The sequence below is a fragment of the Mya arenaria genome, chromosome 4 (genome assembly GCF_026914265.1).
Source record: "Mya arenaria isolate MELC-2E11 chromosome 4, ASM2691426v1".
Taxonomy (NCBI): Eukaryota; Metazoa; Mollusca; class Bivalvia; order Myida; family Myidae; genus Mya; species Mya arenaria.
Window position 1 is genome coordinate 8005208 of NC_069125.1, and position 27252 is coordinate 8032459.

General features: G+C 35.0%; 2 protein-coding genes across 4 annotated transcripts in view; one reads left to right on the forward strand and one right to left on the reverse strand.

Annotated features, from left to right (window-relative positions):
- The window catches only part of LOC128231238 (3-methyl-2-oxobutanoate dehydrogenase [lipoamide] kinase, mitochondrial-like), a 48306-nt gene that overhangs the window by 15442 nt on the left and 5612 nt on the right, over nt 1–27252 (forward strand). Inside the window, exons 4-9 of the mRNA XM_052943787.1 lie at nt 387–434; nt 1955–2074; nt 6043–6141; nt 8076–8149; nt 9514–9642; nt 12773–12865. Of these exons, the coding sequence (XP_052799747.1) occupies nt 387–434; nt 1955–2074; nt 6043–6141; nt 8076–8149; nt 9514–9642; nt 12773–12865 (563 nt within the window). The remainder of the gene's footprint in view (nt 1–386; nt 435–1954; nt 2075–6042; nt 6142–8075; nt 8150–9513; nt 9643–12772; nt 12866–27252) is intronic.
- Nucleotides 15332–26773, reverse strand: LOC128231239 (uncharacterized). Of its 3 annotated transcripts, none has more exons than XM_052943789.1 (2): nt 26258–26773; nt 15332–16959 (listed from the first exon to the last, which is right to left on the reverse strand). In XM_052943789.1, exon 2 carries the CDS (start codon nt 16873–16875, stop codon nt 15742–15744), a length of 1134 nt encoding a protein of 377 aa, XP_052799749.1. In that variant the 5' UTR covers nt 16876–16959; nt 26258–26773; the 3' UTR covers nt 15332–15741. The 3 variants fall into 3 exon arrangements, with proteins under 3 accessions (XP_052799749.1, XP_052799750.1, XP_052799748.1); XM_052943790.1 differs by lacking the exon at nt 26258–26773 and adding an exon at nt 19448–19581; XM_052943788.1 differs by lacking the exon at nt 26258–26773 and adding an exon at nt 18036–18100.

A 27252-nucleotide genomic window follows, 5' to 3' on the forward strand; every position in this document is an offset into this window, starting at 1 on the left:
CATATTAAAAAAGCCATTGCATTAACTTCTGCATCATTGCCATCATTATTGTCAGCATTATCAGCGGCATATTGCATTCATTATTGTCAGCATTATCAGCGGCATCATCTTCTGCATTATTGCCAGCATCATCATCGGCACAATCACCTTCATCATTGTCAACAATATTTTCGGCATCATGCAAAAACTCTAACCTGTAACCATAAGTGTTCGACCAAGATATTCGGGTGAAATTTACAACCCACTTTATAAAAATACATACTTATATGTGAACTTGCCTCTCTCTCGTTTTGTTTTATTCTGGCTTTAGAAGCAGAAATGAATACTGCTTATTTGAAAAACAATATATTTAATTGTTTATAAAATTTAGATGTTTTATCTTTCAGTTGGAGATGTACATTTCAGCCTTTGAGCGAACCTATGAGTTTAGACAGGTAATATTTCTCAATGTTTGGTTGTTTGGTTTCATTTGCTTAAAATAAGATCGTACAAGTTGAAAACATATGGTGGTAATCTTTTGCTATATTGAGCTTCGCTTAGGTCACAATTATAAAAGACTTGTATTGGCCTTACTGGACCAATAAGTTGAGAGGCCTGTCGAAAGTTAGGGATTTTTAGAAATTTTTTTAACTTTCCAACGCATTAAATCTAAAATGAAAAATGAGGAAAAGTATGAGGCTAAAATCATTCTTGTCATGGGTATATTTGTTTGGGAGTCACTTTATGCCACACAAACTCTTGATCCATTTTGCCTTACATTAGAAGTTACTGGGTTAGTAGGTGACCCGATATGGGATATATGGGGCAAAGGAAACAATATCAGGTGAGAACGAAGCTTGAGCCAGATGGTTTCCTGTACCCGGTATATCCCATATTGGGTCACCTACTAACTATATATCACGTTGACAAACTTTACACTGATCAATTTATGGGAAATGTTTCATTCATTCATCAGAATAAAAAATAGACGCCATTTTTGATACGATATAAAGATAATTGACCCTATATGGAATAATATTGAGTCATTGGGTGACTAGTCCTGAACCAATGGCTTTGGTCATTCATGTTGGAGGCGTGATTTGATAAATGTTGGAGTCAAATCTCAAGAGTCTCATTGGCAGGAATGACCTCGAAATGTAAACAAGTGAAATCTTAAATTTAGCTAAGGGCTATTCCAGTAAAACAAATAACCCCCAGGGGGAAGGCAATTATTTTAATAGTATATGGGTGGGTGTCTTTTTCACTAATTTGGACCCCAAAAGGGTTAATTTGCTTCTGTAGGGGGTGGCATAATTTAAAAGTGCTCCCCAGGGGGTTATATGTTTAAATGGAATAGCCCTAATCAGAAAATCTGTTGAAATTAAAACCAATTCAATTTATTAGCATGTTCTTTGCAATGAAAACAGGTTTAATCTTAAGACATGTATTTATATTGTCCTGACTGGTGACGCTTAGATGTTTCATCATAAACTTGTAACTTTCAGAATTAAGTGTTCTTGTTAAAATAACAGTTTGGGCTGTCAATGGATACAAAACTGTAGATTTCTAAATTGATATTCACAATTTTTTTAATTATCGATTGGTTATGAATTTAACACCTGGAAATATAATAATTAGTTAGTGTTTTTCCTGATTTTTAACGTGATAAAGTTGGTTTAAGCCAAATATTTGTGACGATAACAGTACCGGTATATGTGAGAATCTTTTGAGGATGTCGATAATTTTGTCCCCACCCCCCTACCGAAAAAAAATGTTTTTCATAAACAAGTACAGATATGTGTGAATACAATTTAGGGCTATTAAAATGCAAGAGCTAATGGATGCTTGGTCTCCCCTGCAGCCCTGGACCTGCCAAGGGGCCAGACTGGGTCCCCTGGATCCCTGCTTTCAGGAATTTATGCTTTCAGCTGTTTCACAATCGGCATATCATATATCACTTCAAACTGTTACCTAGATCAAAACTATCGAGGATGAGCAGGCGTACTCCCTGATGTTACGGGACCTGTTGGATCACCATGGTGTCGTCGTCTCCATGCTGGCCGAAGGCTTCTCAGAGTGCAGGAAATACATTCTGGTATGGGAAGTTTTTTTAGCTGTAACATTTTTTTTCATAGAAGTAGGGTTTTAGCATAGCAGGGTTCTGCAGAAGTGGGACAAGGTGAAAAGTGCACGTTGTATCAGACTATGAAGAACTTAAAAAATTAGAATTTGACAGAAAATGTTGGAAAAATTGTTTAATTAAAGTAATATGAAGTTTTTATTGCAAATATGTACAGCATGTAATGTAATATCTAGATGCATTTGTATTTTTTTTTTGTAAGTTTCAAATAAATATTTTATTATTAAGCATTTAATTCCATGAAGGCAGAACCCATTCTGTTCTCCATGACAACAAAAGGATGCTCTCAAAAAGAGCAGCACTCTTCCATTACTCTATGGCTAAAACCATCAAAGGTTGTCCAGTTAGCGCAGTTGTTTGCGCACTCACTTCTCACCAAGGTGACCCGGGTTCGATTCCCGGCCTGGGCGCAAGTGAGTTTGGTTAGTGGTCACCAAGCCGGACATGTGGGGTTTTTTCCGGGGACTCCTGTGGTCCCCACAATACAAGACCACACTCTCGCGCAACATTGTGCCAACAAGAGTGACTTAGTATAAGCTATCATAGCTTTCTTCACAATCGTTGTAAAATATATAATGTTTAAACAAAAACCATCAAAGGCATACCAAGCCCAAGTTTGTACACAACCATGTGGTTAAAAAAAGTCATAAGCCCACCATCTTATTATTAGCAAGCCAAACAGTGTATATTTTCAAGCTACACTCTCACAGATTGACAGATTTTTTTGGGTAAATATCTGGAAACCGGTGATATAAGACTTGTGACAAAATATCAGGTTTTGTTGCTAAAAGCGTTACTAACACTTTAAGACAAATGAGTTTGTCAGCATAAAACAATCAATATTCGAACATAAATATGAAAAACTGCGATCTGATAATTGTCAGCAGTATTTAAAAGTAAGTCACTGGTTTTCAGACGTTTATGCAAACATTGGCTCATTCCAGGACATAAAATAAAAAAGTTGTCACAACGTTCCATCTGTGAGAGTGCAGCTGGCGTGCAAGGCATGATTAGTTTGGACAAACTTAGATATTTATGTGTCCTGGTTTTTAAGCTTTAAAGAGCTTAACAAATGTTTTTTTCATGGATTGTTTTATCAGTTATTGAATTTTTAGTATAAATACTTAGGCCAGAGTTTTTATATCTTTAGATTTACGGGAGCGCCGTACCTAAATATTGCAAAACCCAAATAAAAATAAAATTCATTTTCGTAGTTTTATTTTTATTTTTTCCGACGAACGTTGTTCCAATGTTAAAAATAAAATAAAATTAGTGTTCTATAACCCATATCTCAGAACCAACTGGTGTATTAATTGTCATTCATTATCGGTCTTTTTACTGCACAAACCACGTAAACCAGTCGGAAATACGCTGGGGAAATAGAACAGGTACCCGTTACCATAACAACGTCCTGTCAAAAGTGAAAGTAGTTAATGTCATACCCCTTATTTCTCGCAATTTCTGCAGCTATATTGAAAGGTTTTAATACAAAGACGTTCCGATGTTAATGTTTCTTTATTTAAATCAAACCGGGGAGAACTTAAAGCGTGTTTATTGTGGGGTTTTTTTTGTAGATTCAGTATGTTGTTCGCGATTCGTGGAATGATTGCGCAACTTCCGGGCAAAATAAGGAGACAGAAATTCGTGGGTTGTATTGTCCATTTAAAGTCATTGGCGCACGTTGTATATTAACAAGAATGAATTGGATTACAGCGCAAAAATGTGTAGCTTCTGACAAACATTAACTGCAAAATGATATCGTGTTCATCATAGTCAAAATGGATATTTTTTTCTAAATTTGACTCTGAGGAGCATTGAACACACTGCTTCACGATCACATATTTGAAGAGAAAAACACAAGGTATCGTGATACGTTCGTAGTTGTTAATTAGTTTAATAATGATCTAGAATTTAAATCGTTAAAGAATACTGAAAATGATGTAATAATAACATAGTGTGTGTTTCCGATAAGACATTGCTCATTGCCAACGGGCATAGCTGGAATAGGAAGGATATTGTTCAGGACTGATTCTAAAATCAGTTCTTAGACCCGGTTTTTTGAAACATATAACACTTGTCAAATTTATCTTAATGCTCCCGAATTTTCTTTGGTGAAGTACATAAATGTAGATTTTGAATGTCTGTGCATCGGTAAGCCCTGTCAAACTTTGAAGTGAAGAGGAATTTCCATCAGGGCTTGGACTTTATTTGGTAATAGTTTCTATATAAAAACCACATCACGGTAAATTGTCACGGTGCTATTTCGTTAAAGAGAGAAAAACACATTTGACCTCCTTTAATACCGTGTCTGAAACTTTGTTCAATGTTTGAATACTTCACAATGGAAAGGATACTGGGCAGTTGCCTAATTCCGGATTTGCCTAAATATTCGGAAATCGTTTAAAAAGCGTTTCGGCGACCGTGATCATTATAGAATGATCACAGTCTACGCAACTGACCTCCATAGCAACAGAAACAACACAAAAGTGCAGCTATTCGAGTATAACCCCAAAATAAATACCTCTAAACTTTTGCTTTCCTAACTGTAAATATTAAGTCACGTGTATTATATTATAATTAATTGTTTTTTTCTTTTATTCTTTTTCCATTTTGGTTGATATAGAACCCAACATTTCTCTATTAAAATTTCATGCACTTATGTTCAGTAATTATAACAATATTTTAAGAAAACTTCAAAATTGATCCGGAATTAGGCAACTGCCCAGTATGCTTATATTGTGGGCAAAAGGTTAGAAATGGCCATTTTAACTTCTTTATTACACTGACATGTTTCATAAAATCTATGGGTTGATAATATATGCACCACATATGCATAGATGCATTCGAACAAATATATACAACTAATTTCAATAAGCGTTTGAACTGACAGTGTTGAGGTCAATAATAAAGGACCTTTTAATTATGCTTTTGAAACTTTATGGTGATATTTCACCCTTTGTTCAGCCTATGAAATAGCTGACACAAGTAAGGTGTGTTTGGTCTTCATGATATAAGAAGGTTTAAAAAATCAAAAAAATCGGAGAAAAATCTATTTTATTTTTATTTATTTCTCCTTCGGGACATTTTATGCATTTTATTTTTATTTTTATTTCCTCCTCCTTACCCAACTTTTTGAAAAATCTCCCGTAAATCTAAAGATAAAAAAACTCTGGCCTTAGATATTCCCAAAACATTTTCGAAAAAAAAAAAAATACTTCAAATTAAGTGTTAAACCATGTATTTGGATATGAGCTGAAAGTGTTAAATTTGGATAAAAGTAAGTCAAAGACTATGAGCTGAAAGTGTTAAATTTGCATAAAAGTAAGTCAAAGACTATGAGCTGAAAGTGTTAAATTTGCATAAAAGTAAGTCAAAGACTAGAAGCTGAAAGTGTTAAATTTGCATAAAAGTAAGTCAAAGACTATGAGCTGAAAGTGTTAAATTTGCATAAAAGTAAGTCAAAGACTATGAGCTGAAAGTGTTAAATTTGCATAAAAGTAAGTCAAAGAATATGAGCTGAAAGTGTTAAATTTGGATAAAAGTAAGTCAAAGACTATGAGCTGAAAGTGTTAAATTTGCATAAAAGTAAGTCAGAGACAGCTTAAAGTGTTATATTTGGATGAAAGTAAGTCAGAGACAGCGAAAGCATTAAATTCGCATAAAAGTAAGTCAGAGACAGCCAAAAGAGTTAAATTTGCATAAAAGTAAGTCGGAGACAGCCAAAAGAGTTAAATTTGCATAAAAGTAAGTCAGAGACAGCATAAAAGTAAGTCCGAGACAGCATAAAAGTAAGTCAAAGACAGTTGAAAGGGTTAAATTTGGATTAACTTGATCATTCAAGGGCCTGTACTTCTAGTTTGTAATTAAGATATATAACTTCTGAGTACTTGTTGAATTATATTCTAACAAATTCCTATCCACAGGCAGAAGACATTATACGGCAATTCCTGGACAGAACTCTGACATCCCGTCTTGCAATCCGTATCCTGTGCGAGCATCATATAGCTCTGAGAAATGACAAGGTATAAATCCTTACTAATCATTCTTTACTTTAAATCACATTTGCACAAACTCGTATTATAAGTAATAGATTTGTTCAAGATTGCTTTTAAAGGGAAAATTGCTTTTTCATACATGCATTTCTTCAATAGGCTGTAAAATTATTCTAAAACTTGTATGGAATGATTATTCTTTTCTTCATTTTAGGACCTATTATTTAATGCATCAGTGCTCATCATAGAATTTATGTTTTACGAATCATAAAGCGTTTAATAATGAAGGCATAATTTGTGTAAAGCTGCACTCTCACTGATATACCATTTTTAGAACTTTTTTATTTTTTGACTTGGAAAGAGCAATTTTTTGCATAAATATCTGCCAACCAATGATATAAGATTGCTGACAAAAATCAGATCATAGATTTTCATATTTCCGTTCGAAAATTAATGTTTTATGGCTTAAACCGTTACTAACGGTTTCAGAAAAATACATAAAACATCAATTTCTGAACTTAAATATAAAAATTTGGATCTCATTTTTTGTCAGCAGTCTTATATAACTGGTTTCCATGGATTTTCGCAAAAATTGGCTCGTTCCAAGACAAAAAATAAAAAAAAGTTGTCAAAACGCTCAATCTGTGTACTCTTGCATCTAACCTGAACAACTATGTTCTACCGTCAAGTAACCGTACCATTGGACATGTACTAAATTATCAGGCAATTCTGTTTGAAACATTTACACATTAAAACCCATTGCATTATTCAGGTATCATTTTGTTGTAAAATCCAAAATGAAAAAACAATCAATCTTTTTGTATTAAAGCTTTCCGTTGATTTCTGAAATTGCAATTTTCCTTAACCTTGATGAGAAATCTTTTCTTCTTTTCTGTCCAGATATGTTTTCAAGTAAGGTAGTGATCTGTTCAATGTTAGTAGTTTAATTTTTTATATCTTTTTTGATTTCATGTGAAATTTATTTCATTTGTTGGTTTTAAAATTGTTAATGCTCAAAAACATGTTTTTCTATAAAATTATGGAGGAAAAACACTTTGGGACCATCTTGTCGACAAATGTAACATTCAATGAAATGTTCTGTAACCCAGTATTCGATATGTATAAAGCAGCACTTATACTGTCTAACTATGGAGCTTATTTGTTAAGCGACGTGGTAGAGTGTCCACCTGCACAACTAGAGGTCATGGGTTTGATCCCTGACATATTCTCATAGTAATTCTTGCAGTCGGTTTCATTTTCGAATTGATATTTGTGAGTAGAGCTAAAATTTTGCAAGAAAAACTTTCAATTAAGTTTGTGACACTCGCTTTACATTGAACTTATGTTCCTGATCTCGTGATATTTTGTCGAAATGCTTGTTGATAAGATGGTGCCTTACTGTTTATAAAAATTGTTTATTAGAAAATTATTTACTATTAGAAAAATAACAAAAGACAGATGACTGCTACATGCAGGGCCTTTTTATCAGTTATGGGGAAGACACTTAAACCCTTTTCGTGGGGGGAAAAAGGCCCTTTTCGTGGGGGAAAAAGGCCTAATTTTTCAGTTTTGGGGAGTACTTAGTCTTATTCAAACATTTTTGTTTTCAAATGGAGAAAAACATTAATAAAGCAGAAATATATCACTCAGATACATCATTTAATGAACCCTGACATTTTCATTATATAAATATATTATTTTATTTTTTTGAAAATGGGGAATTTCAGAGGCTGTTTAGGGGGAAAAGACAGGGTCTGGCCCTTTGGGAAGTACGGTAGTCTGGTATTGGCAATGTAAAGAAGGGTAAAAAAGGCCCTGACATGCATAACTCTGGATTTGAAAATTCAAAATTTTATTGAACCAATCAGATCACTTGTAACATATACCTATATTATCATGACCACACCTCCTTTTGTAAGGAAGGTGATGATTGGATGTGTGCTAGATAATGTGTTGTATTCCAGCCAAACCATGTTGGCATCTTCAAGTTGAATTTTTCACCTGCAAAATTAATCCGTGAAAAGAGTGAACTTGTAAGGTAAGAAGGCTAGGCCCAAGCGCAAGTTACATCATTAATTGTTACTAACATTATGAACTTTTTTTGAAAGCTTAAATAAACAGCTTGCAGATTGGAAGAGCATTCTTTAAAAGCAGATTAAATCATTTGTTTAGTTGTCCTTTCATTTCTGTTCTGTCGCCAACAACTTGTTTGTTACATAGTAATATTTTCCTGGTGCATTTAGCTTTAAAAAAAACTGTCATGTAAATTATAGAGGTAAATTAAGGTCAAGAAAACGTTAGATGACACATTGGCATCTTCATCAATTATGCAATAATGTTCTGAGAGTAAATTGGGTAATCAGTTAGGTAACCAATCTGCAAGCAACAATTTGCCATCTGCCATTTTCTTATCTTTAATAGAAGGAAAAAATGTGATATTTTTATTTGCCTTTCTTCAGTTCTTCAATTTGTAGACTTCACAATTGTTTCAAATACATGTGCACGAGAAAATATTTAAATATGTCTTGCCTTGAAGGAAATACAGATCTCAAGAGGTAAAACTAGATGTCAATAAATTCAGTATAAGAATATTTTATATCTAGTTACCAGCATGAGTTGTTTGCTCAAGTTAGTGGTATCAAAATTACAAATCTTGCATTTTGCAAACAGATAATTTGTCTTAAACTTTCAAAGGGACGAGACACCAGAAGGTCCCAAAGTCGGCAAATACTATTTACTCAAAACAAGCCTAGAATTATCAATACAGACTAGTTTGAGGCCGATAATACATCATTTTACATTTTAACGCTGTCTCAGCTGAGCTTCCCCGTATAAAAATAGCGCATAATGGTATCCCAGTTTATAGTGTGTATATTTAGCATGTGAAAGTCACATGATTAGTACAGATACAGAATACCGAATCTATTTTTAAATTTGCTGGAATTTATGCGGTAGACAAACCCAGTAAATTTCAAATTGGAAAAATATGCAAAGATCTATTCTCAGCCTAGATAGTTGTGCATTTGGTTGGACAAGTGGGTTTTCTTTTGGTACTACATTTTCTCCTGCGAGAGTGTGGTCTTGTGTTTTGGGGGAAACCAGAGTGCCGGGAGAAAACCCCCTTGGTGTCCACTAATCGAACTCACATGTGCCCAGGCCAGGAATTGAACGCGTGTCACCTTGGTGAGAAGCTAGTGTGCTAACCAGACAATTAAATTATTGCGGAATATTGTGAAATCAAGGGTGACTTAACATAAGTTTATATAACTTTCTTCACAGTTGTTGTACAAGTTAATATTTAAATAAGAAACTTGCACCTAATTTTACTTCAGACTGAAATCTTAAATTTCTTAAAGGCAGGCTGACCATGAACATAGTTTTAATGCAAGTGTCTTATTTCAGGAAAATATGTGAAGACAAGTTTGGTATGTCTCCAAATGTGATAGTTGACGGCCATGTGGATGCGGAGTTTGTATATGTTCCCCCGCCACTCGACTATATCCTTGTGGAACTGTTGAAAAACGCTCTCAGGTGAGTTGGAAGTTTTGAACATTATATAAAAAAGCTCATGTACAAATATAGATTGTTATTACAATGTTGAGATGCACCCTTGATGTGCTTTTACACAATAGAAACACATGTTTTGGTAAAAATATTATTTCATTGGTTCAAATGCAAAGATACAGTGTTGTTGTTTTCAAAGGCTTGAATTAAAATACTTTTTCTGTGCATTTCTTTCATAGGTTTAACCCATTTCATTCGGGGATACACCAAAAGGCGTAGTTTTTGACGTACTCAACTTCAAGTTCATTTACTTTCACTTTCGATTAGTTGTTTCCGGTTTAAACGTATTCCGGTATTAGCGGAAGTTATGCGCAGCAAGATGCGCCGAAAATTATAATGCGTAAGTGATCGAAAAAATTAGAAATTGACTTAAATTAAAGCTGTTTTTTTACGATTTCATTGCGATTTGCAGGTGGAAATGAATAGGACTTTAGACTTGAGTGATGGTAGTGACATAGAAGTTGATAGTGATGCAGATGATGTGAACTTGTTAGGTACATACCTGGAAGACGTCGATAGAGATCGTAACAACAACGAAACATTGATTGATGACATTTGGTTGAGGTTTTTTGATGACGATCAAGACTACCAGGATGATTTCGAGGGGTTTCAAAATGATTGGGTGATGGAAATGTTCAGCCCAAGGTTGCCCAACAGGTATACTAAGCGTGGTGGTCCTGCAGAACTTCACCCTGAGGAAGCCAGGCCAGCACACTACTTTGACTTGTTATGGGGCCAAGATTTCTGGGACTTATTGGTTGAGGAAACTAACCGCTACGCCGACCAACAGCGAGCTGAAAATCCCTCATCCAGGTTTGCACCAAAGTGGACTCCAGTTGACAGACCCACCATGAAGGCATTTGTTGGCTTGACATTTGTAATGGGCATCCTAAGGCTGCCAGCAAGGAATGACTACTGGCGAACCAGCAAGAGGATGTTTACAACCTCTTTCAACAGCATCATGCCGAGGGATCGCTTCAACCTCATCTGGCGCTACTTTCACCTGACGGACAACCAGCAACCACAAGAAACTCCTGACAAACTGCGAAAGATAAGACCTATGATGACCTACCTAAACGACAAATTCATGAATGCATACACACCCAATGGAAATGTGACAGTTAATGAGAGTATGGTCAAGTTCAAGGGACGTTTGGGGTTTCGCCAGTACCTTCCGTCAAAGCCAATCAAGTGGGGAATTAAACTTTGGGCCCTGGCAGAGAGTACCACTAGCTACCTCCACAGATTCCAGATATACACAGGGAGAGAAGGAGTGCAGGGGAAAGGGCTCTCCCACAGAGTAGTTCATGAACTCACAAACCATCTTAGGTTTTCTAATGTACGTGTTTTCATGGACAACTTCTACTCAAGTCCCGTCTTGTTTACTTCATTATTGAATGTTGGAATTTATGCATGTGGGACGGTACATTCAAATCGGAAAGGTCTGCCTCCACAACTCCTCCCCAAGAATGTCAAACTTCCCAAGCATGAGTTCAAAGTGGCCCAGAAGGATGATGTTATGGCTTGCTGCTGGCAGGACACCAAGCCAGTGATGGTGCTCTCTTCATTCCATGATCCAGATGCTGTTGGGACCGTCAATCAAAGATCGGGGAATCCACAACAGCAGCGTGTGCGGGTTCCAAAGGCCATCGAGGACTACCAGCGACACATGAAAGGGGTGGATCTGTTTGATCAGATGGTGGGATACTACATGCCCAACCATCGATCACGGAAGTGGTGGCAGCGTCTGTTTCACCACATGCAGATGTCTGCTGCACATAACGCCTACATCATTGCACATGATAGCAATCCTGAGGTCATTCAGCGGGAATGGCTTCAGTTCTAGGATTTCGTGGAAGACCTTGCCGAGGACTTGATAGGAAATTATAAGGCTTCTCGTGCAGCCCCATTGACGAACATTGAAAACTTGCCACCTGTTCCACGGGAACAACATGAAATAAAATCAAAACTGTTTGAAAAGAAAAAGTCCTGCATAGAATGTCGCTCAAGGGCAGCCATCGGTGTCCGTGTGCGAGCTACACAGAGCGGATGTTGATATAAATTGTCATAACTTTTGTTGTATTCTAAATATTTTCATAATTTTTTTCTGCATAATGAAGATAAATGAATTTAAAATATTTCCCTCATTCATACATGTGCCTTTTATGTTGTAATTATGTGTGATATTTTGCTTTGAAATATTTATTTATTTATTTTTTTATTTTTTTTCATCCATTGTCACATGTTCAACTTCCAATTACTTCATTATTTAAAATAACTTGCAAATAAAATTTACATAAACATGGTGCAGATTTTTATTTCCTTTCTAAAAATGTATACTTTATTGGGTATTTTACCAGTAATAAAGATTTTATCAGTGTTTATACAACACATGGGTCATAAACTGCCAGATGGCTTATCAGTTATTGGAAAATGCCCAGATATTCAAGGTATCATATCTAACTGGGTCTCAGAATGAAATGGGTTAAGCACAGACCGGTTCAGTGCCATTTATTTCATAGGTTTAATTACAAATACCGGTTCAGTGCCATTTATATCATTGGTTTAAATACAAATACCTGTTCAGTGCCATTTATTTTATAGGTTTAATGACAAAAACATTTTCAGTGCCATTTAAAGACTGGTTCAGTGCCATTTATTTCATAGGTTTTAGTATAAATACCAGTTCAGTGCCATTTATTTCATTGGTTTAATTACAAATACCTGTTCAGTGCCATTTATTTTATAGGTTTAATGACAAAAACATTTTCAGTGCCATTTAAAGACTGGTTCAGTGCCATTTATTTCATAGGTTTTAGTATAAATACCAGTTCAGTGCCATTTATTTCATTGGTTTAAATACAAATACCTGTTCAGTGCCATTTATTTCATAGGTTTACTTACAAAAACATGTTCAGTGCCATTTATTTCATTGGTTTAATTACAAATACCCATTCAGTGCCATTTATTTCATAGGTTTACTTACAAAAACATGTTCAGTGCCATTTAAAGACCAGTTCAGTGCCAATTATTTCATAGAATATAGTACAAAGACCTGTTCTGTGTACATAAATGACCTTGTATGATTTGCTTTCAGAGCAACAGTTGAAAACCACATGGACAGCTCAGATGCGGGAATACCGCCGGTTAGGGTAACACTGGCGGTCAACAACCTTGACTTCATTATAAGGTAAATTCATTGCAAAGTTTAGATCGAGTTCCATGATAATGGGCAGTTCCTATGTTTACAATTATAGTATTACAATACACTCTCTCATATCAACCTACAGGCACGTAGGAGCAGGGGCCGCGACCGCGGCCCCAATATTCTAGCTAGTAACGGCAATGGGGCCACGAATATTTGATACCGATTTTCTTAATAATCGTATTTTAAATAAAGCTACGCGCATATATATCAATACCAGTCTGACACGATATTGAATAAACAGGTCACCATGTCATAAAAACATGTGACCATCTAGCTAATTGGCGTGAAAACAGTCGGTTGATTATTAAAGATGGGTAAGTGGAAGAAGAGGCAATAAGACAATAATTATTTTTATCGTTCGTTTTAGTTGTTTCAAAAACTGTAGTTGATTGTGACAATTGCAATTACTCGTTAAAATAGAATTGTCATCAAATAGCCAGCAATATGTATTATTTCTAAACTGTCACATTAAAATTTTACTTTAAAATGGACGTTCCAAATCGGCCTAAAAGTTTTAAATTTCCAAAGAGATCTGTTGCCACTAAAAAAACTGAACACGGCATTCAACTTGCAATGGTTCCAAAGTCACTCGTGGCTTCCTTGAAGTTGTCAGTGGTATGGAACACCGAGTTTCCATTTTCAGTTTTGAATGAAAGTGCTTTGATATTCAACAAAGTGTGCATATTCATATATTAAATGTGTTTGAATTACTGTATACTTGAATTATAACTGTATTTGGTACAGAAATAGAAAATATGAAATAAATATGAAATAAGTATAAAATGAATATGATATAAATATGAAATAAATAGTGAATAAATGTTAATAAATGTTAATAAACGATAATAGTTTTATATATATCAACTATTTTAACCGAATAAGGTTTAGATAAAAACATGAAAATAAAACCTGAACTCACTGGACATCGAGTCTTTCAATGCTTAAAATTGTAAAAAATCTCGACGGGGACACCCCTCCCCAGCCCACCCCCTTCCGCAGCCCCAATGCCAATTTCCTTCCTACGCGTCTGACCTAGGGACATCACATGCTCATTTGTTTACCTTGTTTGCTTGAAAGAGATGACACTCAACAACTGTACTGGTGACACTCAACAATTGTGCAGGTGACCCTCAACATTTGTACAGGTGACACTCAACAGCTTGACAGACATGGTGTCTTTTTTAATGTAGGACATGATTTAATTTACAACTAAAATTAATAATAAATTATATTAATTAATATAATATTTTCAGTATACTGAGTAAATCTGCTCCAATCAATTCAGTTGTTACAAGATAGTTGTTTTTATTTCGGCCATTTTCATAGCTGTTATTTGGCAATGTTTCCATTGCATTTTTTTTATATTTTTCAATTGAAGAAGTTCTGAATTAAAAACTGTAGTTTAATGATGTAGTTGTTTTAAAAGCCCTCAAAATTGTTAAAAGGGGAATTTGAGTTTATTCAACATACATAATTCCAAAGATCCCAAAGCTGTGGAAGACAATATGAACATTCCCATTTTCAAGGGTAAATGTCATTTTCCCAAAATACCAGATAAAATCTGCTGTTATATATGCCTGGTGCGTGAGAAAGCAACTTTACTTTTAAACGCTCTACTTTTTAACCAGCAGTCACACTAAGTTCTAAATGAGAAATGACACAAACAATTTTAGTGTAAGAATTACATGAAAGATACATATTTCTTTCATGCTTTTTGATGAAAAATGGTTTAATTACTAAAATAACAACACTGCAAAAACACTGCAAACTAAGGAATGAATACATCAATTTTAAAGACTAATTTTAAAATCAATTCTAGTTACTTCCCTTTGATCACACAAAGTACCTCATTTTTGACCTGTTTGATTCCAATGGTTGAAATGCTTTATAATGTATTCTGCATTTAAAATATGAAAACTTTTAAGTTTTTTGAAAAAGTAATACTGCACTTGAAGGTATCAGTGTTTTTTGAAAGACAGAACAATTCAAAATTATGCGCTTTAGTTCAAATATTTGGAGGAAAAAAAAGTTAGCCCTGACTAGTTAGTACGAAGGCCATTTATAAAATACCTAGACACTGTTGAATTTACTCAAACATTGCTCTACTGTTGAAACAGATGTATTGTTGATAATGGTTGAACAACATTTATTAGAAATGTCTGAATTTTACAATTCAATTGTTACAGGATTTAAGGATATTTAGATGCAAAATCTTTTTTTGGTATTGAATTGATTGTTAAGGTAGACAACATATGTCCCAAAGTTAGTGTAAATAAAAGAGTTGTCTTTCTTTTTTGGCTTATGTGTACTCTTAAAGCGGATTATTTCTTCGACAAAAATAAATGTTCATGTAATTGTAGTATTGTTTTGTGATAAGAAGTATTGATTAAGGTGTTCATGTATGATCAGAAATTAAAAGGTCGAAAAAATGGTTTTACAATTACAGAATAGAGATCATTGTTTTCATTTTATTTTTCTGAATCTGTGCAGAAGAATAAGTCAGTTTCATAAAACAAAATAACAATACCTAAATGAAAGATAAACAAAATAATTAAGCACTTTGCAAAATGTCCCATGATAACAATAAACAATTATATAAATAGTACAGTAAAAAAAAATAGCTTCAAAATTTTAGTGTTGGATTCGTGCTCTAGTGGTATCACACCAGACTGTGAATCCAGAGGTGGCAGGTTCGATGTACCACCTCAGCACTAACAAATTAAAAGTAACGGGATGAACGATTAACAGGGCTCTCAGTTGACAAAGCTATTCAATGGTACACTTCAATGGACCAGAACACCCAGTAACCAGTGTTACATCCAGTCTGCACTATGGCCCCAAGAAAACAACATATACCATTAATGGACCATAGATTTTTCTCGATGTCTTTTCTTATGACCATGTTTATGGGACATTGAAGTCATAGCGTCAGTAGTGTTGTTTTGTATAGGGGGGAGGGGATCCTGTCTCGGAGTAGGTTTTATATTGCTTGTATTCACTCTAAAATCTGCAAAGAAATCGGCGTCATCTTCCATTCTATCACGGGAGAAGTCCAATTGATTGTTCACAGAGACAGTTGAAGACAGACCACCAACACTTGTAGGGGAATTGTTTCTGTAAGTTCCCGATGAACTACTTTTATGAATGGAAGGCAAGACTGCATATTTCTTTTCTCGGATTACATCCTTTTCCTTTCCCCAGTCATCGAGAGAGCTCATAATGTCCTTCATTTGCATATTTTGGGGCGGAGTTTTGATAGAAAAACCTCCCTCAGGTTCTTGGTTGTAATACACACTATCAAACATGAACTTGACATCGCCATTCAGTTCTATATGACTAGAGGTACTCGCTAACTCACCATTATTATCATCATTGTTATGAACATCATTCTGCCAACTCATCTTTCTGTCCATTATATACGTGTTTCTGCTACTTGATCCACTTTGTCGGCCATGTTCACACAAGCTGGTGTCACCTTGCCTCATATTGTCTAAAATATCCTGGAGTTCTCCATTTTCTAGTGTATATGTTCTGTTTCTAGGCAGCTCATTTTCTTCATCATTGTTTTCAGTGTGTTCGTTCAAATTATCTTCTCCATTATCATGTAAATTATCCACATTATCCATGAATTCTTCTTGTGTTTTCTTTAGTGCTTCATTTCTTATCATCATAACTTTGTCATATTCTTGTCGTGCGCTGAACATTTTCTCATTGGAACTAACACTATTCATGCTTTTCTCTCGTTTTGCACTTCTGATGCTATTTGTGTCATTATTTTGCTGGTAAGAGGACAAATTAGATGCCTCTGTTGAATATCTTAAAGTTCCTGTTGGCTGTTTAATCATAGCATGCCGATTTCTAGTTGATGAAGACTTTGCCGCACTGGATTTCCGACTTCTATGCTTTGCGGACATGCGCTCACGAAACTCGTTGGGCATTAGAGTTGGCTCGCGCTCCAGCGTGAAAGGCGAGGACACATTTTCCATCATCATTGCTACACGGTTCCTGGATCCCCTTAGTGCTTTGATTTATTGGTGCTGTGTTGATATCATAGACTCTGTGGTTCTGGAGCCAGGCTGAAATCAGACAAATCATAAAGTTTTTAACTCCATGCCTTTAAGTCAGTCTTAAATTATAAGCAAGGGTATTTTACTTTGAGCGGAGGCTAAAATTCGGGTACTTATATTCCAATTGAAAAAAAAATGTTTATTTCCCAAGTTTTGTTGTTGTTTTTATTGATTTAAGTCCTGGAATTATTGTTTGTTTTGATTTTATAATAGTTGTCTGTTTCAAACTATATGTCAGTGTACCATAAATTCTTATAAATGATCTTGAAGCAGTTATGTGAAACTCTCAAATTTTCTAAAAATGAAGATGCCTAGCATCTTAGTGAAAATGTTCAACTAAGTGGAGAAATGCTTTTGTTCTTAGTTAAATGTAATGCAAACTAACAATGTTTTTACATCAAAAATATGAAAATAGGCAAGGAATAGATCCAAATAAAAAAAAAACATAAAAATAAAAAGGTTATCGAAAATAGTGGGTATTTTAAAAAATTGTTGTTAAAAATTGGAAAATTTCACTAAAATGTTCTGTTAGCAGCTTTGTGAATACGGCACCGCGCCTAGCCCCTACCAAATATACGCTGCTTAGTGTCATGATTACATGGGGTTGTGGAATATTCTATGCTTTTATAGCTTGTATTTATCTACTCAAGTCTTAACCATGCAAAAGAAATATTCTTTCAGTCAACAATTATTGTACATTTACTGTGTAACTATGTTTAAGGTGTTTAAATCGTTTGCTTTTACATTTACCCATGCTAATGAATAAACAATATTTCAGAGAAAAGAAAAGAGGTTTTGCACATTATATTTAGACTATAATTTATTTGAACGTTCTTATAATGATCATTGAATTGGGCGTAGGTTTCGTACACATTGTAAACAGTAACTGAGTCAAATATTCTATAGCATACATGTACTGCAGTTCTGTAGCTTCAGGAGCGATTACTTTAACTATTTATGAAACCAATTGGAATACAATTTTTAAACAGCTGTATAATATTTCTGAAACTTACAGAACGTATTAGTAATTCCTTGCTATTGTTTGCGTAAACCTGAAAATATTTTAACAAAAATATTTATTTTACCTTGTCAATTTCCAAAAATTTCCCCAAGTTTATCAAAACGATTTGATTAATGTTTTTCACCTGGGCGTCTTTGGCAATTAAACAAACCTAAACACAAATTGTAAGTTTATATATCATGAGGCCTGGCATTATCAGATTGTTTATTTTCACAGTTCACGATTTCTTCTGTCTTTTATTGTGCTAATTGTAAGGGTGTTGATTGTTTAAGTAATGCGATAGTTCTGGTACTCGTTTGTGCATGGGACCTTTTGTAACCTTGATCTTTTGATATTGTGTTTGTTTTATGTGTTTAATGCCAAAAAAATGTGATAAATGAACAGAGAAAGCGGGACAAGTGTTTCATGCAATTGTTCTTATATGTTTGAACTTTATTTGTTCTAAATTGTATCCAAACATTCGATCAAACGTTTTCATTTATAATGTATTTGTTCAAATTTCTTGAATATTTATATATAAAAACTATGTTACAAGATTAAATAAAAGCCATTTTAGGTATTTTTTTTTTTAAATTTGTTATGCTTTTAAAGCCATGTTTTCTTGAAACCAGATATTTACCAAATCTGTAGAAATAACATCATTGTAGTTCAGTCTTTTAGAATGAGTCTGAAACTGGTTCTTATATTTCTGTTTTTACTTGTCTACAATTTAACAGCTATTAATTAATAATAAATTAACTGATTAGAGTATTAAGACAAATCAATCTTTAACTATGTTTGCAGCATGTTATACAGGGTAGATTCAACAATGAACAATCGTTAGATAACAATTGAGGAATACATGTATGTACACTAGTTTTTAGCCCACAAATTGGGATAAATTCGACCAGACAGAATGTTACCACACTATCAGAACATGATAAGACTTAACGAATGATTGGCATTGGGAACCCCAATGCTTGTCTGTGGTTGTTTTTTTATAGTCTAACAAGGGACATTACTTAATAAATATTAAAGCCAGACTTATCAGCCTTGATGTACATGTGTGTATTGTCTTTGGTAACATGTGGACCAAGTTTCATTCAAATGTCTTGAAAAAAAATCAGATATGGCTCAGGAGGCGCTTTTACTATAGATTGTAGGCGATTTTAGTCTAAATTAACGTCTTGATCTTTAAGTGTCATGGTTTTCATTATTTTGCTGCATATTTGTGTGAATTGAAAATGAACACAGAGTTGAGGAAATATAAAGAAATTATGTTTTGCTGTTTGTAATGTTTAAACATGTTTAAGATAATTGAAGTTAAAATTCTTAAATGAAACACAGCCCCCAGTTTCAGTTTTTACAAATGCACAACACCGCTTTCAACTACACCAAAGCATACACAATACCTTTAGTTTTCTCTTCAAAAAACACACTAGCTAAAATGTGGATTTGATAAAAGTTTCCATGGTAAATACAAACTTGTATGTATACCTTTTCAAAATCTAATCCAAAATATTCCATTAGTCAAATTTATTTATTGTATTCACATCTTCAAATCCACCTTAATAACATTTCTCCTTTCTTAAACTGAATAAATGAATAAATAAAAACAAAATCCATTTTTTATCGAAATTTGTCAATAAACGATAGATAGTGTTTGCAAATTTGTTTATTCAATATTCCATTGACCGAAGTTTCAAAATTCCTTATTGCATAAATATTGGTGTATTGATGTATAAATGCTTTTCACTTTGAAGTAGAATAAGGGCACTTTGTGTTTAATCTTTTGATCAGGACTTTTAAAATATCTTAGTTTTAAATATAAATGTGTTTACTTGTCTGCTAAGTTTTTAATCGTTAACACTTTAGCTTATTTAAACAAATCAGACTTCTTAAATATCAAAGCTCATTAATTTTGACCCTATCAGAGTATATTCAAATTTTTGATTTTCTTAATTGGTCGTTTCTCAGTCAGCTGTAAATTTAAACCCTTAAAGGAACTCTGCAGTCACAGGTTTTTTTTGTTGGCTTCAATTTTTTTTCCAGCTTGTTATTTTTTTTCTCTTTACCTTCTTTTATTAACAAACATTAAACAGCAACTTGCAGTTATTCATGTAACCATTTTTTAGCCTAAACTAATTTATTTTTAATAAGAGCTACTAATGCTAATTCAGATTTCAGATTTTTGTCCCATTTTAAGCTCCACTGGCCGAAGGCCATGGAGCTTATGTCGTCACAGATTGTCCGTCGTGAGTGCGTGCGTGCGTGCGTGCGTGCGTAAACTTTTACTTTAAACGACATCTCCTCTGAAACTGATAAGCGGATTATGACAAAACTTCACAGGAATGTTCCTTTGGTGGTCCTTTACCAAAATTGCTCAAATAGTTCCGGTCCATTGCACAATATGGCCGCCAGAGCTAAAAATAGCAAAATCTTTAAACGACATCTCCTCTGAAACGGTTCGGCAGATTTTGATGAAACTTGACAGTAATGTTCCTTGGGTGGTCCTTTATTAAAATTGCTCAAATGGTTCTGGTCCATTGCACAATATGGCCGCCACAGCTAAAAATAGCAAAATCTTTAAACGACATCTCCTCTGAAACGGATAGGCAGATTTTGATGAAACTTGACAGAATTGTTCCTTGGGTGGTCCTTAACCAAAATTGCTCAAATGGTTCCGGTCCGCTGCACAACATGGCTGCCAGGGCAAAAAAATAGAAAAACCTTTAAAGAACATCTTCTCAGAAACCGATGATCAGATTTTGATGAAACTTAACAGAAATGTTCCTTGGATGGTCCTTTATCAAATTTGCTTCAATGGTTTCGGTCCACTGCACAAGATGGCCCCCAGAGGTAAAAATAGAAAAACCTTTAAACGACTTCTCCTCAGAAACCGATGATCGTATTGCAATGAAACTTGACAGAAATGTTACTTGGGTAGTCCTTAACCAAAATAGCCCAAACAGTTCTGGTCTGCTGCACAACATGGGCACCAGAGCTAAGAATAGAAAAAAACGTTAAACTACATCTTCTCAGAAACCGATTATCAGATTTTGATGAAACTTTACATAAATGTTCATCGGGATGCCCTTTAACCAAAATTGCCCAAATGGTTCCGGTCCGCTGCACAACATGGCTGCGAGAGTTAAAAATAGAAAAACCTTTAAGGACTTCTCGTCCGCAGTCTTCACGAAAAACATTTTAACCTACTAGCCAGTTGGACTAGCATAATGGCATATTTTACTAGTCCGAATGACAATCTAGTAGTCCGACTATTTTGCCACATTATAAAACTGTATGCTTGAGGTAAATACCTATTTCAATTGAGCAGCTTGCAGTTTGAGTAAACATTTCTTTATTATGATGCTCATGCAGTGATAGGGAGTGACATCCTTCTGTTGGGAATAGTGCTCCTTGTTTTTCAGAACCTATGGGTACTATGTAAAAACAAAAGGCATCTTGCTTGAATAGACTGTAATAATATCAACATGGTTAGAAAAGAAATGCCATGCTTTAATAGCTTTGATTACATTTTACTACTGAATTACCTCCCTTTAATAGAAAAAAAAATAATGTCTTAATTTTTCACCAATAGCATCTTTAAATAATTTTTAAACAATAATAATTTATGAGTAAACATATAAGCATAAAGTTCTCACAAAAAGATCAATTTAAAAACCTTACATTTATACATAGGAAAGTATATATAGACTGAACATTAATTTTCGTTTAAGTGACATTCTGAAAGTTTATGAAACAGCTATTTTTAGTAACTTAAATGGCCGAAAAGTGTAAGTGAAACACCAAGTCGATTCTATCTCGTCAGTTCTTGTTCAGGTTAGATATTTGCTTCATAATCTATTCAGATTAAATGTTAACCGATGATCAGATTTTGATGAAACTTGACAGAAATGTTCCTTGGGTGGTCATTAACCAAAATTTGTTAAATGGTTCCAGTCCACTGCACACCATGGCTGCCAGAGCTAAAAAATAAAAAAAAATTTATACGACTTGTCGTCGAAACCGATGACCTTTTTTCGATAAAACTTGACAGAAATGTTTGTTTGGTGCTCCTTTACTTAAATTGCCCAAATCATTTCGGTCCACTGCACAACATGGCAGCCAGAGCTATTTAAGTAAAATTTTTTTTTAAATAACTTCTCCTCAAAAATTGATGATTGTATTTCTATGAAACTTGACCAAAATGTTCGTTAGGTGGTCTTTGCTTGAACCTTTTGGCCAGTGGAGCACAGGCACTGATGTGCCTGTTGTTTAATACCTTTTAAAGGGACTAGACCCAGATGGTCCAAAAATTGGCAGATACAGTATTTCAGCAAAACAATTCTAGCATTGTCAATGCAAGCTAGTTGAAAGCCGATGAAATGTCACTTTACAGAGTTAAAATAATAAATGCAACAATCTTGGTGCTGTCTCATCTGTGTTACCCTGTTTAAAATAGCACATAATAGTTTCAGTTTAAATCATATCTGTTTTTGAATAATGATAAATATACCAAGCTACTTTTTAAACTTACTGGGATTTACATGGCAGAAAACTGTAGTTATTTTTGAATTGGAAAAAAATGATCAGAAACTGTGAAAGATGCATGTGTCATAAATGATGTGATATATCAGTAAGTAAGATTCAACGCGTTATACACAAAAATGTAAATTTTATGTAAGCTAGTTTTTGACAATTTTTCATCTCTTGCAATTGTTTCATCCGGTGTTTAACCCCTTTAATACAGAGCTCTTAATTTAGCTTGCAATGTTTTATCCTGGTTACAAACATTTTGTTCACAAATCACACAAACTCTTCTCTTGTTTTGATGTCAGACCCTATAAAACTGTCGGACCCTATCAAAAATGACTGTGTCCCTTTAAATACATTCACACTATCTATAGAAGGATAATACAATCAGTTTAATTCCACACATTTTATGTTTCTAAAATTTGCATGCCTAGATATTCAAAACATTGAAGCCCATAACATTTATTTCTTTTCCTGAGCTAATGCATCTTTATTGATGGTGTCCTAAACAAATGAATTATGATACTATTTTCCAAGATTAACACAATCCTGTTATAGTGTTCTGTTCTTCAAATATGCGTTTAAACTGTCTTAAAAGTGTAAAAATTATCATGGTTTGAAGTTGATTTTATCTCCAAATTTTTTTTTCCGATTTTACAGAAATCAAACCACTTCGTTTTGCATATTTATTCCCTGCAATCTGAAAATGGCTTGAAATGATTTTATTCCAATTTCAAAATATTCAAATTTTAAAAGATTATTTAATGTGAAGAATCAATGTCTGCTGCAGCACAAATACTTGTGATCAGAATGTTAACTTTGATTTGATGTTCAACCATTATCAAAATTTAAATGCATCATAGTTTTCTTAAGGTTCAAACAATTTATGAAATTTCGATTAAATGATTGAAAATTGATTAAATTGGCTGAACTGTTTATGTTAGTCAATCGATTATGATTTGCCTGATATCACCAACCAAACACACAATTTCCCAGGCTGGAACCAACAACCCAAACTTATTAACCCATGCTGGGACCGCCAACCAAACACTCATACCCATGCTTGGACCACCATCCAAACACACATACCCATGCTTGAACCAACAACCCAAACTTATAAACCCATGCTGGGACTGCCAACCAAACACTCACACCCATGCAGGGACCGCCAACCAAACACACATACCCATGCTTAAACCAACAACCCAAACTTATAAACCCATGCTGAGACCGCCAACCAAACACTCACACCCATGCAGGGACCACCAACCAAACACACATACCCATGCTTGGACCAACAACCCAAACATATAAACCAATGCTGGGACCAACAACCAAACACTCCTTTTCATGCTAGGACCACCATCCAAACACACATATACCCATTCTGGGACCACCATCCAAACACACATATACCCATGCTGGGACCACCATCCAAACACACATATACCCATGCTGGGATCACCATCCAAACACACATATTTCCGTGCTGGGATCACCATCCAAACACACATATACCCATGCTGGGATCACCATCCAAACACACATATACCCATGCTGGGACCACCAACCAAACACACATATACCCATGCTGGGACCACCATCCAAACACACATATTTCCGTGCTGGGATCACCATCCAAACACACATATACCCATGCTGGGACCACCATCCAAACACACATATACCCATGCTGGGACCACCATCCAAACACACACATACCCATGCTGGGACCACCAACCAAACACACATATTTCCGCGCTGGGATCACCATCCAAACACACATATTTCCGCGCTGGGATCACCATCCAAACACACATATACCCATGCTGGGATCACCATCCAAACACACATGTTTCCGCGCTGGGATCACCAACCAAACACACATATGCCCAAGCTGAGACCACCAACCAAACACACATATGCCCAAGCTGAGACCACTAACCAAACACACATATACCCATGCTGAGACCACCATCCAAACACACATATACCCATGCTTAGATTGCCATCCATACACACATATACCCATGCTGAGACCACTAACCATACACACATATACCCATGCTGAGACCACTAACCAAACACACATATACCCATGCTGAGACCACTAACCAAACACACATATACCCATGCTTAGATTGCCATCCAAACACACATATACCCATGCTGAGACCACTAACCAAACACACATATACCAATGCGGAGACCACTAACCAAACACACATATACCCATGCTGAGACCACTAACCAAACACACATATACCCATGCTGAGACCACTAACCAAACACACATATACCCATGCTTAGATTGCCATCCATACACACATATACCCATGCTGAGACCACTAACCAAACACACATATACCCATGCTTAGATTGCCATCCATACACACATATACCCATGCTGAGACCACTAACCATACACACATACCCATGCTGGGACCACCAACCAAACACACACATACCCATGCGGAGACCACTAACCAAACACACATATACCCATGTGGAGACCACTAACCAAACACACATATACCCATGCTGAGACCACTAACCAAACACACATATACCCACGCTGAGACCACTAACCAAACACACATATACCCATGCTTAGATTGCCATCCATACACACACATACCCAGTCTGGGACCACCAACCAAGAACTTTAATACCCAGGCTGGGACCACCAACCAAGCGCTTTTATACCCAGGCTGGGACCACCAACCAAGCACCTCTATACCCTTGCTGGGACCACCATCCAAACACACACATATACCCAGGCTGGGACCACCATCCAAACACACACATATACCCAGGCTGGGACCACCATCCAAACACACACATATACCCAGGCTGGGACCACCATCCAAACACACACATATACCCAGGCTGGGACCACCATCCAAAGACATACATATACCCATGCTGGGACACAAACCAAGCATTTTTATACCCAGGCTGGGACCACCAACCAAACCAAGTTTGTGAATAATTTAAAAGCAAAAGGTTATTCCAAACCTAAATGCTATCAGTCAATATTATCATGAATATTTCATGCCTCTCTGTCAACTGAAAAATCAAAACCATGCTTCCCAATTATGCGTTGACAACATAACAATAATTAGCATTGGAAAAAGAAATATACTTGATTGTAGTTTGTCAGATATCCATGTTTGATCTGCTTGTCTATAGTTCCTTACAACCTTATTCCATTACATCACTTGGTGTTAAACATTGCTTTCAATATAAATATCAATACCGGATATTCAGGTACTTTTTCTAAATACCTAAACATGGCAGGTAATAGCTGCAATTAAGTCAAGCTTCTTTGGGCATGTTCCAACGTACCAAATATTGAAGCTTTTTAAAACTGTTGTCTTAAATTACGTCTTTGAAAATGTTGTATTTTGGAAGAGTGACTTTCGGTGATTCAAAAACATTAAGTTTTATGGCTATATCTCTATTATAGCAAGAGTTATGTCTTCATTACCATTCATGGTAAAATGCTAAGAATTCCATGTTATTTATTCAGCACTGATAAGCCATATTAGGCATTAATTACAGAGCGGCTAAAGGGTTAAATTACCAGATTAATGTCATAACAAAAAGTTAATGCTGATGTACGGAATATTTTTAAAATGCCGCCCTAATAGATGAAATATAATTTTGAACACTAAGAAATTATATAAATGATAGTGAAATCCTTTACCTACTTTAAAATGAACAGAAGTTCAAACCAATGAGAATTAACATTTATAACTCTTAACCTACCTGAGGTGCGTGCACATTGGAATTAATCATCCTCTTTAACAGTCCCACATGTTTGTTAAGTGATCATTAAATGTTCAAACATATATTGTGAACTTGATGTCATAGACATGGGAGGGGATTGATCTTTTCCCATCCATATTTCATGAGTTGGTTCATATTTATATCTGTTTTTCTGTTTTGCATTTACAAGTGTCGCTCATAAAACATTATACCTTTTGTCCGTATTATCATTGTGATCAATCGTAGCTGGTAATTTTTTTTGTCTGATTACTGGCTTTATTGTGTTGCGTATTAAGTGTAATTGAACTGTTTAAAAGCTAGCGTTTAAGTGCTTGACTTGTTACCTCTGCGTTTAAAATGCTTGTAATGAAATCTAATAAATTAAATTGAATTGCAGTATATGCTGCACATTAGAGCTTTGTATAGGTTTTGGTCTACCCTATTTAAAAAAAAAAACAACTGCCAAATTAAAAAATAATGTATTCAGTGAATGTTTGAAGTGCTTGACTTGCTGCCTCAGAGTGCATGGAAAATGAAATATAATATATTAAATTGCATTGTAGTTTCAAGCACCTGTATTTTTGCTGCACATTAAAAAGTCGAGGGCGGGGTTTGATATAGGCAGTGTACTACCTTTTTTTGTTAAAAAAACAGAAAAATCGAAATGCCATATTAAATGATAACGTTAAATTGAAACAACTATCTTCTTAATGTTTGAGAAATATTTATTTAAGGTAAAATCTAAGGATATTCATGTTCTCGAAAAATAATATTGAACAATCTGAAAAATTCCAAATACCAGTAGCATCTTTTGACAATTTAGTAGAACAAAATTTGGGGGTGGGGACATACCCAGAAACCCCTAGACTTCGGCCTTCAGCTCTTTTCAACCAAGCTACACCCCTGAATGTGTCTCAAATGTGGGACATTTTAATTGGAAATCTTCCAAAATCATGTCAATATAGGTATAAAATATTAGCAAGTTGGCAAGATAC